The following is a 16,547-nucleotide window of genomic DNA, read 5'->3' as shown; positions in this document are numbered from 1 at the left end:
CACGACGAATGATGATGGCCACTCCTCCACCGGTAGAGCCGGTTCGATCAAGCCTGTGTGTGACAAAGTCAGGGATAGAAAAACTTACAGTAGGTTTCAGTTGTGTCTCAACAACTAATGCGATGTCTATATTACGAAGATGGAGGAAATCGCATAGCGGGATAAGTTTGTGTATTACTGAGTGAGCGTTCCATGTGACAACACTCAATTTATCCATAGCAAATCAGCAGCTCTCCTAGGACAGCAACTTTTTCATGTTTGCTTCGACACTCCTTGAGTTTCGTAGCCATTTCTTTGAATATTGCCATAAGTGTAACAACGTCATACATTGATTCGTCCTCTACAGGAGCGGGTTTGGATTGTTGAGCAGCAGCCAGGCGCTGGGCTACATTATACTGGAACCTTGGCGGTGTAACCGGAGCTGTAGTAGTTCGTGCGGTACTTCGGTGAGCAGAGGGCGGCGCGATTGTACGTAGGTGTAGGAAATCCTGCATAGATTTCAGCGGTGCTGGAGTCAGCCGTACCACAGGGCGTTGCGTCTGATTACGAGAACGCGAACTGGCCTGTTGGCAAATTTCAACTTACTTAGTACGTTGCGGGCTCACAACATTATTGGCACGGCGTGGTCCCTGGCAGTTTGTGCACTTCATAACGGTTGGCTGTTCCTTAGTAGGGCACGTATCCGTTAGATGATTTTCAGCACATATAGCGCCGCGGTGTTTCAAGCGGCAATTCCGTGCCTTGGCCTCGGCCGCACCAAAGCCTTGGCATCGGCCGCACTGTACAGGACTTTTAGATCCATTTCGATAGGCTTCCCATCGAACAATCACAGATTGCACACTCCTGATTGACTGTAAACTAGCAAGAGTACACGAGCCTCGTTTCAGGTGTATCAGGTACAGTTGGTTGTGGTACGGTTGTTCTTCCTCATTACGCCGTTTAATTCGGAATATTACCAGCACTTGCAACTGGTGCTGCTCGACTAATTCCGTCTTGATGTCTTTCAGGTCCATTAAAGGAAGGCCGCGGATTACTGCTTTGAATGGTTTTTCCCTGTTTTATCTCGTGAGAAAAGAACTCCAGGCGAGAATCGTCCAGGAATTGGATCACTGCGTTATACTGTACCTTCGACTGTACGAAAACCTTTGTCCCAAGACCACAAAGCTGATACAGCGCATTGACGTTTAGAGATTGCAACGTAGGTTTAAGCGTAGCAATATGCATGGTTTTAACCACTATTGGTCGCAGTTTTGGTTCCTTTACGGGTCCAGTTGAAAGAAGAACCGCAACATTCATCCGTTGAGAGGTTTGGGTCACCGTACGAGAGGTGGTTGGGGTAGCATGATTATCATGCGAGGAAGATGGAACGGGGGATGCCACGCGAGGGGTCACCGTAGCAGAGTTGGCATCAGAAGCTGGTGCCACTGGTGCAGAGATAACAGTTTTAGCATCTTTTGCGCTACGTTTTTTCAACCCAGGTAGAAACCCGTCGACGTCCACCTCTACAATGGACATTTCACTTTGATCACTTGTGCTTACTTCATATTCCGTCACTAAGCTGCACGTGCAGGACGACGATGAGGATGAAGGTCGTTTGCGTTTTGATTCTTTCAAACCGGTTTTCTTGCTCCGATTAGGTATCTCGATAGACGTAGATCCACTACTATCACTGGACACGCATTGTTCTCTTGTTTGCGATCGTATCGTAGCTGGCATAGCTTGCCGCTACGACGACTAATCTACTCAAACTATCACAGTTACGTTTGTGCTCACGTTTACTCTTTATTAAACCACAAGGCTAGCTATCATCAAACACGTCCTATCGACTCGACTGCAGAACGCTGAATGAAATGTCTTGTCACGAGGGCAAAAGTGCTAACGAATGCTTCACATACAACAGACTAGTTTGTTAAAAAATGTACTAAAAGAATTTCGTACGTATGCGTTACATGTGAGCCAGGTTCTGATGAAGCATTGTAATATTTTGTCCTGATGCCAAGAAACCTAAAGATGTGTTATAGATGATTGAAATAATTAATCTAGGTGTTCCTTTTGCTTTTGAAAAGAGCCTTGCCCTCTTCTTTTGGCCATTTATATAGCTACAGCTCTATTGATATCGGATTTTTGTAATTGTTCTAGAGGGAGTCACAGATGCCCACCTAGACCAAAAGAACTAAGAACAAAAGACTTGTTTCATTATCCTTAAAACTCTACTTATCACTTGATTGTTTAAATAATTTATAGTTATCAGCCTAGATTTACTGTCGTTCAAACCTGTAAGGAATAATTATGAGCGTTTATCACTTAAAGCCCAATACTGTTATGTTAATGCAAAGAAAAATCCATGGTATGCGGTTGATATGATCGCAATTCGTTTTTTTTATTACTGTTTGAATTGCTTATAAAGATTTATTATACCTTATTATGAATTTGATTAATTATTTTGCCACAAGAAACCCTTAGAAAACAATAAACATGTCTAAATATGTACACATAACGAATGGGACAAAATTGTCCCAAATGGCGGTTTTAGTAAGGATGAAAAGTCCGGCAGTTCTAGTGTTAAATAAACTGAGACTACCCGGTATAAGGTATTTTGCAAGCCACAAATGGCTTGCAAAGAAGACTGTCTGTCTTTAAGTTGTGGTGAATATATAAAGGTACAAACGCTCAACTTGAGGACATAAACCGGGCTTTGAGCCGACCACAGAATCTCCCCACGATTATACGAATAAACGCTCTCTTCTATTTCACCAACCTAAGAGAACGGACGTGAGTAAAACCGCTACAAACTCATCATCCGAAACCCTACTTGGAAAACCCCCAAACTGGTGACCCCGACGTGATCGTGACCGAAAGTGAATTTTTACACGATTTTTTTCCATTTTTTTTTTTGGCTGCCCGAAATGACGACACCCGAAACTGCCGTGCCTATCGAAGAGGAACAGGAGATCGCGGCAACGGGACCGCGTATCAGTTTCCTGACGTTCGATACGGAAGATGTGGAGACATGGTTCGTGTGTCTCGAGGCAGCGTTTTACGTGAATGCAGTGAAACTCGACAAGCACAAGTTCAATGCAGTTATTGTTGCACTCGGGTCTCAAGCCAAACACTTTCACTCCGCCATCGCAGTATGCAACAAAGCGGGCACAATCGGCAAATACGTAACGATTAAGAAGGCTGTCATCGACCATTTTCAGCCCTCGGAGAACCAAAGGTTGACCAGCCTGTTATCGGGCGTATCCCTCGGCGACCAAAAACCAAGCCAACTCCTGGCCCAAATGCGTCGAATGGGAGGAGACGATTGCCCTGACACCATACTATCCAACATTTGGTTGCGAGCGCTAACACCAACGATACGGTCAATTATAGCAGCAGTGCCATCCGCGTCATTAGACGAGCAAGCTACGATAGCTGACAAAATTATGGAAGTCCCCCATAGCGATGTCTTAGCAGTGAGCGCACGATCCGCTGAAAACCGTCACGAGCCGACCGCACAAATCGCTGCCCTAGAGTGCAAAATCGAAGCCCTTTCGCAGCGTCTTGAGGAAGTGCTCGCAGTGCAACAACCTAGATCGTACGAGCATCGACCTCGGCAACGTTCCAGAATAAGAGAGCCATCCCCGGTACCAAAATCCATGCGACTTTTTGCTAACGGATTGATTAAATGGCGCCCGATTAGACGATCCGATAGAAGCACTTTTCAGGCTTAACGGATTGAGCGAGATACACCGTCGCGGCGACACGATACATGTTGCATACATGTGTACTACATTTCAAGAGCCCCCCTCGCTTTCTTTCGGATTGCAATGAGTTCAGACACACTTAAAACTTCGTTTAACATATTTCATATTCGTTTTTTATTTTTCACTTTCTTTTATGAAGTACATTCTTTCATACACACATCCTCCCCCAGGTATTTTTCGAAGAAACTAAAAAAAAAACTAACGCACACAACTAGATCTGCGAGAGAGTGCGAATCGGCAAAGAAAAAAAAACATACACACACACACACACCTCCTCCTCCCCTTGGTGTTTTTCGCAAAGTGATCCCGTAGAACGTGAACGCAAAAACACACACACAAAGCACGCAGGCAAGCACACATACACCTCACTCCTCCTCCCCCCCCCCCCACGTGTTTTCGCAAGGTGATTCCGTAGGAGATCGCCAAACAGCAAAAGCACACATACACACACATACACAGCCACGCACGCATGCAAGCATACATACACACACATACACAGCCATGCACGCATGCAAGCACACATACACAGACATACACAGCCACGCACGCATGCAAGCACACATACACACACACATACACACATACCTACCCCTCCCCCTCTCTTGGTGTTTTTCGCAAGGTAATCCCGTAGGATCTCGTTATGCGAAGCGGCAAAAACACACACAGCCACGCACGCAGGTATGCACACACATACACACACATAGACGCGCGCGCGCACGCACGCACGAACGCACGAGGGAGCGTAAAGGTTTTATACGTTGCCGGTCTCCCCCTCCCGTGTTCTCGTTCTCCGAGAAGGCTGATGTGTGCACGTTTATGCGTGTACCTTTGCCGTCCCTCCTCTCCTTCCTCATCCGTTGACCGTTCGTTGTAAGCTGGAGGATGAGTTCAGCGCTGTTGAAGAAATGAAAGTTAAGAATAAGATTACTCACTCTTTTTTCGTATGCTTTGTATGTTATCATAACTTACCTTATTGCAAACAAAATCCGGAATGAAGCTCCTCGTTTCGAATATTCCGCATTCGATCACATCCTCGGCGATGCTCGACGCCATCAGTGGATGAAAGCAGGAAAAGAAACAAAGAAAAGCATCAGTCACCATCAGCATCATCTTACTCTCACACTTTTACATCGGTTGACGATTCTTACCTTTTCAAATTCACCAAAACAAACAGGCATGGAACCAAATCCAGAACACCAAAATCACGCACGATTTCTGGAGCAAACCGAAACATCCTCCCCCTCCAATTGTTTCCCCGGTACCAAAATCCATGCGACTTTTTGCTAACGGATTGATTAAATGGCGCCCGATTAGACGATCCGATAGAAGCACTTTTCAGGCTTAACGGATTGAGCGAGATACACCGTCGCGGCGACACGATACATGTTGCATACATGTGTACTACATTTCAAGAGCCCCCCTCGCTTTCTTTCGGATTGCAATGAGTTCAGACACACTTAAAACTTCGTTTAACATATTTCATATTCGTTTTTTATTTTTCACTTTCTTTTATGAAGTACATTCTTTCATACACACATCCTCCCCCAGGTATTTTTCGAAGAAACTAAAAAAAAAACTAACGCACACAACTAGATCTGCGAGAGAGTGCGAATCGGCAAAGAAAAAAAAACATACACACACACACACACCTCCTCCTCCCCTTGGTGTTTTTCGCAAAGTGATCCCGTAGAACGTGAACGCAAAAACACACACACAAAGCACGCAGGCAAGCACACATACACCTCACTCCTCCTCCCCCCCCCCCACGTGTTTTCGCAAGGTGATTCCGTAGGAGATCGCCAAACAGCAAAAGCACACATACACACACATACACAGCCACGCACGCATGCAAGCATACATACACACACATACACAGCCATGCACGCATGCAAGCACACATACACAGACATACACAGCCACGCACGCATGCAAGCACACATACACACACACATACACACATACCTACCCCTCCCCCTCTCTTGGTGTTTTTCGCAAGGTAATCCCGTAGGATCTCGTTATGCGAAGCGGCAAAAACACACACAGCCACGCACGCAGGTATGCACACACATACACACACATAGACGCGCGCGCGCACGCACGCACGAACGCACGAGGGAGCGTAAAGGTTTTATACGTTGCCGGTCTCCCCCTCCCGTGTTCTCGTTCTCCGAGAAGGCTGATGTGTGCACGTTTATGCGTGTACCTTTGCCGTCCCTCCTCTCCTTCCTCATCCGTTGACCGTTCGTTGTAAGCTGGAGGATGAGTTCAGCGCTGTTGAAGAAATGAAAGTTAAGAATAAGATTACTCACTCTTTTTTCGTATGCTTTGTATGTTATCATAACTTACCTTATTGCAAACAAAATCCGGAATGAAGCTCCTCGTTTCGAATATTCCGCATTCGATCACATCCTCGGCGATGCTCGACGCCATCAGTGGATGAAAGCAGGAAAAGAAACAAAGAAAAGCATCAGTCACCATCAGCATCATCTTACTCTCACACTTTTACATCGGTTGACGATTCTTACCTTTTCAAATTCACCAAAACAAACAGGCATGGAACCAAATCCAGAACACCAAAATCACGCACGATTTCTGGAGCAAACCGAAACATCCTCCCCCTCCAATTGTTTGCCACAGACTGACGTGTGTGTGAGCAGCAATGTTCTTGAAGCGATGAGCAACGGTAAAGCACACACAAGAAGAAGTGAGACGGCTATACGAGAAGCGAATTACGCCGCCGCACACACACAGCGTGCGTCATAATTTTATGCGCGAAAATCTTGAAATTGAAGTTATTCATGACAAATTGTATCGACATTTTCATACTCTGATGAACTTTTACGAAAGATATGTCAAAACTTAATGTAGTGCAATTAAATTCAGTGCAATATCATTAGCAGAACATAATATATTGATATTTGTTTGTAAATTCAGATCCTAGGAGCTACTACTTTTTTGAACAATAAGTGTAGAAACACAAATTTTGTCTGAGTCCAGAACAGCAACAGAGAAGATGTCGTACCCTGAGTGTGGAGATGTGTGTGTGTATGTGGTGAACGTTGCCGCGACAAGCGTGCTGTAGGATACAATGCGTGTAGGAGGGGGTAAAATCGCTTGGCTCATTGAAAATACAGGCAAAGTTGGCGCGAAGAAAACGCAACACTGCGGATTGTATGGAAAATGTTGCGCGTTCAATCCGATTGCCATGCGATTGTCCTGGGGGATGGGGCAGACGTTCCCCCTCTCAACCACGCAACAATTCACCGCGCAGATGGATATGCTGGTTTCATTTGCGTTTTGGCAACAAAGCCGAAAAATGTGAGAAAGATCATCCAAATGATCATAACACTCGATGCATTTTTTTCGACGAGCTGATGCCAACACAACCAAAAAAATAGTTCGATTTTTACTCCCAGCAAGAGACACTCACGTAAAACCATCTCAATTCATTTCATCACCACATAGCGCAACACGAACTCAAACATTCATTTTATCATCCCATAGCGCACCACGAAGCCGCTCACCATACCACGCAAACAATGAGACCCCAAATTTTGAGTGATTCAGACCGAGGGGTATGAGGAAGCTTGAGGAAGCAAGGAGAAACGCGCTGCGGTGAGAGCGCGCTTTGCTTTTTGAGTGCGCTTGTCACTAACACAAAACGAACCCAGCGTATTGGAACAAGCCGTGTGTGATTGTGTGCGTGCGTCGACGGCTATTTCAGCTGGAGAACTCGTTTTTTATTTGCACCCAATATTTTCCGGTCAGTCTGTCTCATTCTTACTACCACATTTGACTTCATACAAAGTGGCAAAGTTTGACGTTTCGAATGTTGATGTTTTTAATCTCCTTGATTCTGCGTGATAAAGTGTACAAAAACTTGTTATAGTGAAGTGTATTAATGTGTTTAGTGTTACTTCGACGTGCACAGTTAATTTAAATATGAAAAGTGTTGGAAAACAAAGTGTTGTAGTGATATTTATGCCTGTTTGTACCTCGGCCAAAGAGGTAAACATCATGTTAACAAAGTCAACAAAAAGGTAAATAACAACAACATGCATCGAGGCATATGCTCTTTTTACAAATGTAAAAGAATTATGCCATATGCAAATATTATGTTAGATTTGTGAAAAAAGTGTTTTTACTATTATTTACCCGAGTTATTCCATTTCCCTCCCCCGCCTATCCACTTGTGTACCGGTGAAATTATAAAAATCGTGGCATATCGTTGTACATATAATGTGTTTTATGTTTATATAGTTTAATATGCGGCTAGCTAATTTCGCTGCCGTGGTTAGCATACCGGACATGCAGATTATGGGGTTGCGGACGCCAAACGAAATCCGGGATGCAGCAATAACCGGGATCGCACGTGTACATCTTGACTTGTACGTCGTGGCTTTGTGATGAGCGGGTCGATCCGAACTTACCGGGTCAGAGTCATCCGTAAGTGACCAGTAGTCGTTCGGGTCGACCCGAAAGGTACAAGTAGGTAAAGTAGGCCCAAGCACCGGGTCGGAAATGCTTATACTTTTACGTACCTACTGATTACTGCAACCATGGTTCGGGATCGATTCCGTGAGACTCCGGATCGTATCGTAAAATTAATCGTCAAGTATAGCTGAACCCACGAGAGCAGTAAAGGACAGTTAACACTTTTGTTAGAAACCCGGTTATGAATGCCCGCCTGGCTGGAGGAATTCAAGCGAGACCACCATACAATGCATGCATAAATTATATTATGACATAACATAAACGATAAAATTTTATTATGAGCGTGATTATTACAATCTAAATTAATAAATTAATTAAGCCTGTCTCGTGGTACAGTCAACTCGTACGACTTAACAACATGCTCGTCATGGGTTCAAGCCCCAAATAGACCGTGCCGCCATACGTAACACTGACTATCCTGCTATGGGGGGTTATCCAAAAGTCACTGAAAGCCAACACGACAAGTGGTACAGCCAGGCCTTGATCGACACCGGTTGTTGAGTCAAAAGAAAAAAAAAAAAATAGTTCGATCTGGACCAGTCATATGGTTAACTTTTAATAAATAATTTGAAATTTAACAAACCCTGTTTTCCATACAAACGCATGCTTTTAAATTGAACTGTCAACCAAGTATCAAGTGTTCAATTAAAAAGCATGCCAACGAATAAGCGTTGAACTATAGTCAGAATTCAATAGTTTGTATCAGAATACCGGTTTTTTTTTTTAATTTCACAAAAATCTCATGGCCTGCCGAGAAAAATTTCATTTTTTTGTATGGAAAAACGTGCCGACTAAAAAGCACATACTCAATAGTTGGCATGGAATCGAAGTTCAACCAATGAGTTCAGATTGTTCTGTTAATTTGTTCTTTTGATCAAATAGCCATTGCCCAAGAGAAATGTAATAATAATTTTCTTTACCTGTGTATCTGCATAATGGTGTTGCTAAAAATCAAAGTATTACCCTGGTTTATACAAGGATTCAATGGGTAAATATCTAAACATTACACCTGCTAGTGTTTATCCTGTTACATAAGTACCTTAAAATAAAGGTACTAAATAGTCCGTTACATAAGAAAATAGAAAATCCTACCTCTTTTCTGTCTTATAAAAACCCGCGCAATTTTTGTTTGTGTCAATACGATTCGGGCAGTCGTTTCACTCGGTGTTGTTATGCGTGCTCTGTACAGTTATAAATTTTGTGCAATACTGTTATAATACAAGTGCAGAATAATACAAGTGTATATTTTAAATATTCAACGTGCCGTGAATTTCACTCAATCACGACAATGTCGGCCAAAGACAAGCGCAAGTCAGGATCCACGTATAGATCCATAGAAGCCAATAATAAAAAGCTTGATGCTGAATTGTTTGGAGAGAGTAGTGAAGCTGGGCCAAGTAATATTCAGACAGCTACGTCAAATGTAGAGTTCAGTGAACACCCGCATTGTGGTAAGTGCAAAAATAAAAATTTTAATTAGTGACCAATGCAAATTAAACACATTTATAATACTTTTTTTTTATTTATTCATTGCAGAGAACCATCCTTGTCCATTTGATGAATACATCTTGCAAGAAGAATACGTCAGTGATTGGGTTACTATCGATGCATTCGACGATATGGAAGTATATGAAGAGGTCAACGAAGATTACGATGAAGCTGAGGAAACTATACACAGTACACAAGAGTCTCAACACGAAGAGGAACCATTTGATGAGCTTATTCGAAATTGGGCATTAAAAACATACCAAACACATCAAGCGCTAAATGGACTATTAGAAATTTTACGTAAAAAAACGGACTACCAACTGCCGAAAGATGCTCGCACGTTGCTTAAGACAAGGCAATGTGGAAAAGAAACGTACCCTATAGCAGGGGGAGAATTTTGGTTCCCTGGGGTACGATCGGTTCTCAAGGATCACTTTCGGTAAGAAAGCAATAGTCTTAAATACGATGGTAAATTTTTACTAATATTATATGTTTTATTTTCTGTATTTTGTATCTTTACAGCGATGTACCACCAAGAGTCAGCAAATTTTCGTTGAACTTTTCGATTGATGGACTTCCACTGCACAAGAGCACTCGAAAACAGTTTTGGCCCATATTAATGAGCATTCAAGAAATGCCGGAAGTTCCAGTATTGATGGTTGGCAACTTTTTTGGTGAATCGAAACCAAAGAGTGTTGAGGAATATCTGCGTCCGCTAGTCGACGAGCTAAATGGGTTGATGGATAATGGCATTGTAATAGCCAATAAGCCAATCGAAATACACGTAAGAGCTTTCATCGCGGACTCACCAGCACGAGCATTCATAAAAGGTAAATTATAAAAATCTTCTTTAATTTAATGATACATTTGCTTTCTCTTCTATTGAAAAAACGTAGGCTTTTGAAACTTATTTACTTATGAGGTGTATTAATACATATTTTTAAATATTCCTACAGGTTCAGTTTACTTCAACCACACACATGGTTGCCAAAAATGTACGGTGCAAGGAAAATATCACAGCGCACACCGAGTTACATGTTTCCCGGGAATGGATCATCCAGCAAGAACGCATGAAGATTTCGTCCAATCAAATTACGGAGCACATCATCGGGAAAAAACGCCTCTCATGGATCTTAAGAACTTTGACATCATAAAGCAGATTATTATAGCAGATCGTTTGCACCTCTTTGACTACGGCGTAACAAGAACAATGCTGAAAGGATGGAAATCAGGCAAATTAGGAGGGGGTGCCAAGTGGTCTGAAGACACAATAAGCAAGATTGATGCTTTGCTGAAGGAGGTGGAACTTCCTTTAGAGTTTCATCGCAAACTCCGTTCTGTTGAAGACATTGGATTGTGGAAAGCTAGTGAGTTCCAAATGTTTCTACATTACGCGAGTTTTATCGTTTTGAAGGATGTATTAACAGATGTACAGTATGACCATTTTATGAAATATTACTGTGCGGTAACATTGTTATCATCCGAAGTGTATAAGAATGATTGGCTTGAGGCGAAATGCTTGCTAAAAGAGTTCGTTTTAGACTATGGTGTTATCTACGGGGAACATTGCATCACCAGCAATATACATAGTTTGTTGCATGTGTATGATGATGTAGACAAATTCGGCCCGCTTTACACCATTTCATCTTATCCCTTTGAAAGTAAGCTCCAGCATGTTAAGAACTGTCTTCGAAACGGTCATAAGGTTTTGGTGCAGGCTGCAAATAGGATATCGGAGCAAAAACCAAGTACTGCGTCATCAAATAGAACAAATCTCTCTTTTCCATTTTTGAAAACCAAAACTAATGGAGTAGCATTGCACATAAATCCACAATTAACTCTTTCTCCTGGTTTCCAGTCCAATTGGTTTTTGACTCATGATAACTACATAGTTAAATATTGTAGCGCAGAACAAAAAGATTCAACTATAATAATTAATGGAAGAGCATTCAATTATATAACGGAAACCCGCTCGTACTATATTTCACCTTTTATGAAGGATATATATGAAGAAGATTCATGTAACCTTCGTACCGATGAAATGGTATTTTTACCCAGGGATATAAAGTGTAAATTAGTAGCTATTAAAACAGGTAATAGCAGTTTAGTGTTTGTTCCATTTCTTAGAACATTAACTAATTAGAGGTAAAATGTAATTTAAACTATTTTTTAGAAATAAAATCGAGCATATGTATTTGATTGGAAGTTAAAGTTCGTGTTTTATTTTCGGCCTTTTTTATTCACATGTTAATACTATGTACTAACGATGTTCATTTTATCACTGTCTTAGAATCATAAATATTTGAAAATCGATATGTTTATGTTGCATGAAACAAAATAGAAAAAAAGGTTTTGGTAAACGTTTCATTACATATAATTATCACAACCTGAGTTATCACATAAATATTCCTTCTTGTAGTTCTAAAATACGTTTACCCTTATATTTCCCGATCACAGTATTTTTTTTTAATTTTCACGTTCGATAAAACATAACTAAACAGAAAAACATTAAATAAATATCATAGCATATTAACATTTTTCGTTATTCTATTCCAATTTGATCTCATTTGGTAATAATAAAGTATATACACGTGTTTAAAAAAAAGCAATACATCTCTCATCGCCTAGTATGACATACACTCTTTCGCTCGTCTTTCATATTAATGCGTTCATGTGCATGCTTAAGTTTACGCTTAAAAAAATCATGTACATAATTCATGTCCACTTCGATTCCCAAATGGTTAGTGGCGACAGCTTTCATAAGCCGCAATACATTAATGTATCGTTCGAAAGGAATTTTTGTTCCAGCCGAACCGTCCCAGCTGCACGTAGCAAAGAATTTTTTTTCAAATAAAATATTTATAGCCTGGTGTAGCCTATTGTTAGCATCTTGACGGTCGATCTCAGAATCAATTTTGTGTAAATAAGAATAGAAAAAAAATTCATCAGCTCCTAATCTTTGTTCAACGTCATCGAACTCTTGAAGGCTCGATACAACAGTGAGTTGAAAGGCCTGATTATTTCTGCGCGTTCCTTGCATTGGTTGTACGATGGAAAGTATGTCCATCGTATAAACCAAAATTTGTGCGTTACGAGCATCCAAACTAATGAGCGTATTCCGGCAGCGCACGCAACAATTATGTCCATGGCACTCGGAGGGCAATGGCATACTTGGGGAATCCAAACTCCCTGCAACTGTGTCACGCAAAAGCACAGCTGAAGCCAACGGTTGCTGTCGCCCGACAATACCAGTCGGTTCTGGTTGTGCAGCAGACACCGTCGGCTCGTTCTCGTTAAAACAAGCCGATGTGTTTTGCAATTGTGAATCAGCCGCATCAACACTCATATCATCTGACACGAGTAAGTCGAGCAGCTGTGCCACAACTGCATCATCACCACCGGAAGCCGCCGCTTGCAACGACGAATGGGCAGTTGAGCTCGGCTGCAGCTCCCCGATGCGCCGAGCGATTCCGGGCGATCGAGCCGCAACAGCAACACGACCACCAGCAGCCGCTTGCACCGTTGAACGTGCAGCCGAACTCGGCTGTTGTCCATCGTTGCGCCGAGCGATTCCGGGCGGCCGTGCCCCAACAGCAACACCACCACCAGAAGCCGCTTGCACCGTTGAACGTGCAGCCGAACTCGGCTGTTGTCCGTCGTTGCGTCGAGCGATACCGGGTGGCCGTGTCACACTAGCAACTCCACCACCGGAAGCCGCTTGCAACGACGAATGGACAGCTGAACTCGGCTGTTGTCCTTCGATGAGTCGAACGGTACCGTGTGGCCGTGTCACAACAGCAACACCACCACCGGAAGCCGCTTGCACCGTTGAACATCTAGCTGAGTTCGGCTGTTGTCCGTCGTTGCGCCGAGCGATTCCGGGCGGCCGTGCCCCAACAGCAACGCCACCACCAGAAGCCGCTTGCACCGTTGAACATCTAGCTGAGTTCGGCTGTAGTCCGTCGTTGCGCCGAGCGATACCGGGTGGCTGTGTCACACTAGCAACACCACCACCAGAAACCGCTTGCACCGTTGAACGTGCAGCTGAACTCGGCTGTTGTCCGTCGATGCGTCGAACGGTACCGGGCGGCCGTGCACCAACAACAACACTTCCACCGGCAGCCGCTTGCAACGACGAATAGGCAGCTGAACTCGGCTGCAGATCACCGATGTGTCGAGCGATTCCGGGCGGCCGTGCCCCAACAGCAACGCCACCACCAGAAGCCGCTTGCACCGTTGAACATGCAGCTGAACTCGGCTGTTGTCCGTCGATGCGTCGAACGGTACCGGGCGGCCGTGTACCAACAACAACACTTCCACCGGCAGCCGCTTGCAACGACGAATAGGCAGCTGAACTCGGCTGCAGATCACCGATGTGTCGAGCGATTCCGGGCGGCCGTGCCCCAACAGCAACGCCACCACCAGAAGCCGCTTGCACCGTTGAACATGCAGCTGAACTCGGCTGTTGTCCGTCGATGCGTCGAACGGTACCGGGCGGCCGTGCACCAACAACAACACTTCCACCGGCAGCCGCTTGCAACGACGAATAGGCAGCTGAACTCGGCTGCAGATCACCGATGTGTCGAGCGATTCCGGGCGGCCGTGCCCCAACAGCAACGCCACCACCAGAAGCCGCTTGCACCGTTGAACGTGCAGCTGAACTCGGCTGTTGTCCGTCGATGCGTCGAACGGTACCGGGCGGCCGCATCACAGTAGCAACACCACCACCAGCAGCCGCTTGCACCGTTGAACGTGCAGCTGAACTCGGCTGAAGTCCGTCGTTGCGTCGAGCGATACCGGGTGGACGTGTCACAGTAGCAACGCCACCACCAGAAACCGCTTGCATTGGCGAATAGACAACTGAACTCGGCTGCTGGTCCCCAATGCGTCGAACAGTTCCGGACGGCAGTGTCACAAGAGTAACACCACCACCAGCAGCTACTTGCAACGGCGAATATGCTACTGAAGTCGGTTGCTGCTCACCAAGGCGTCGGACGATTTCAAACGGCAGTGTCACAACCGTATCACAACCACCAGCAGTCGCTTGCACCGTTGGACTTGCAGCCGTACTCGGCTGTTGTCCATCGTTGCGTTGCTCTGTTCCGGTTGGCCGTGTCACAAGAGCAACACTACCACCGAATGCAGCCGACACCGTTGATGAAGCAGATGCCGTGGCTAGATGTCCCTCTTCAAAACGCGTAACTGCTCGCACATCTATACAAGCCGGGATCCGGCCTAAACAAAACAACAGTTCATCCCGGTCTCCTTCAACTAGACGCGCTTCGTTCCCCGGTGAAGACATGATGTTTTTGCTGCACATAAACACAAAAAGGTATTAATTTTATGGTTGTTTAACTTTTTATCACAATAACTTACACTTTCTATCTTTTTATTTCAGTAATACCCTGTAAACTGTAACATATATCGATTTATAACACTGTCCTAATGCTGTTGTAAACGTTTTGAAGCCGGTTTTGTGAATGATGCGCTGTCAGCCTAATAAAAAATGGATGTGTAAAAATGACACGCACACTATTACCTTAGCATGCGGCTCGAAAGAACACGAACACATTGACAACTGCAGAGCTCACCGTGCGTTGCGGGTGGGGTGGGGGAGGGCTCGCGTGAGTGGGTAACTCATTGGTCGAAGAGACACTGCCACGCAAACAATGAGACCCCAAATTTTGAGTGATTCAGGCCAAGGGGTATGAGGAAGCTTGAGGAAGCAAGGAGAAACGCGCTGCGATGAGAGTTCGCATTCTGTTTTACACGCGCGCTTCACTAACACCAATACAAATACCGTGCTTTGACGAGCCGTCTGTGAATGTGTGTGTGTCTTCTTTCAGCGAGCTCAACAACTTGGAGCTGCTCGTCACATCGTGTTGTCTCGCTTACACTACAGCATCGAACCATCGCTCCGTATGTCCCCCCCCTCCTACGCGTACAACACCACCAGTACAGCGCGACGCTTTGCTGGAGATGGTTGTGCGTGTTTTGTTCAAAGTCCCGCGCGCAGTGTTTGTGCGTTGGTGCGCATTTCGTCTAAGTCTCGTGCGTCGGTGTGTTTTGGTGAAGTGTGCAGTGAATAAACAGTGTGCACAGACGCACATGCAGTGCGTGGATCGACAGGTAAGAATTTGCTGAACAGAGTGTTTGTGTTTGTGTTTATTTTTAGAATAAGTGCATGAAAGAAAGCGAAAAACAACAAGCTTTTGATGTGTTGGTAGCATGGCTCGAAAGAACACAAACACATTGAGAACTGCAGAGCGCACCGTGCGTTACGGGTGGGGTGGGGGAGGGCTCGCGTGGGTGGGTAGCTCATTGGTCGAAGGGACACTGTATTTCGACAGCGTCACTCAAATCACTCAAAAAATACACTCATTTTGCCGGACGGGTGTATTTCGACAGCGTCACTCAAATAACTCAAAAAATACACTCATTTTGCCGGACGGGTACACTGAACCACATATACCACTAAACACTACACGTTCTGAAACACTCAGATTTGCCGAGAACACCATCACTCACGGTGAGACACCACTCGCACCTGGTATCGCACACACCGTAGATCGACCTCAACCGCACTCACCATCGTTAGCACCTGCGAGAAGTGAAAGCAACACTAACACTAACTCTGAACAAATATGCCGAATACACATTACCGATAACATTTCACATCACCGTTTTTTAATCGACACCGGCGCTGAGATATCGGTTATTCCACCAAATACGAAAGAGAGGCTTAACCCTTCGCCTTCACGAAAACTTTCAGCCGCAAACGGCACACAAATAGCTACATATGGGCAAAAAACGTTAAGT

The 16,547-nt window shown here is 44.4% G+C and overlaps 2 protein-coding genes and 1 long non-coding RNA gene across 3 annotated transcripts; 1 reads left to right on the top strand and 2 right to left on the bottom strand.

Annotated features, from left to right (window-relative positions):
* Positions 1-4,335: 4,335 nt before the first annotated feature.
* On the bottom strand, positions 4,336-6,186 carry LOC125906770 (uncharacterized). The gene is made up of 3 exons (XR_007452112.1): positions 6,093-6,186; positions 4,716-6,017; positions 4,336-4,640 (listed from the first exon to the last, which is right to left on the bottom strand). It is a non-coding gene; the product is annotated as an uncharacterized LOC125906770 (long non-coding RNA).
* Positions 6,187-9,859: 3,673 nt separating this feature from the next.
* LOC120952988 (uncharacterized) lies at positions 9,860-12,802 on the top strand. Its single transcript, XM_049606693.1, has 3 exons — positions 9,860-10,167; positions 10,251-10,558; positions 10,685-12,802. The coding sequence occupies exons 1-3, from the start codon at positions 9,860-9,862 to the stop codon at positions 11,869-11,871; spliced, it is 1,803 nt and encodes a 600-aa protein (XP_049462650.1). The 3' UTR covers positions 11,872-12,802.
* On the bottom strand, positions 12,202-15,030 carry LOC120952980 (apomucin-like). The gene is made up of 2 exons (XM_049607468.1): positions 12,900-15,030; positions 12,202-12,221 (listed from the first exon to the last, which is right to left on the bottom strand). Exons 1-2 carry the CDS (start codon positions 15,028-15,030, stop codon positions 12,202-12,204), a joined length of 2,151 nt encoding a protein of 716 aa, XP_049463425.1.
* Positions 15,031-16,547: the final 1,517 nt, after the last annotated feature.

The sequence above is a fragment of the Anopheles coluzzii genome, chromosome X (genome assembly GCF_943734685.1).
Source record: "Anopheles coluzzii chromosome X, AcolN3, whole genome shotgun sequence".
Taxonomy (NCBI): domain Eukaryota; kingdom Metazoa; phylum Arthropoda; class Insecta; order Diptera; family Culicidae; genus Anopheles; species Anopheles coluzzii.
Note: the sequence above shows the minus strand (reverse complement) of the source record. Positions and strands in the feature narration are given on the sequence as shown.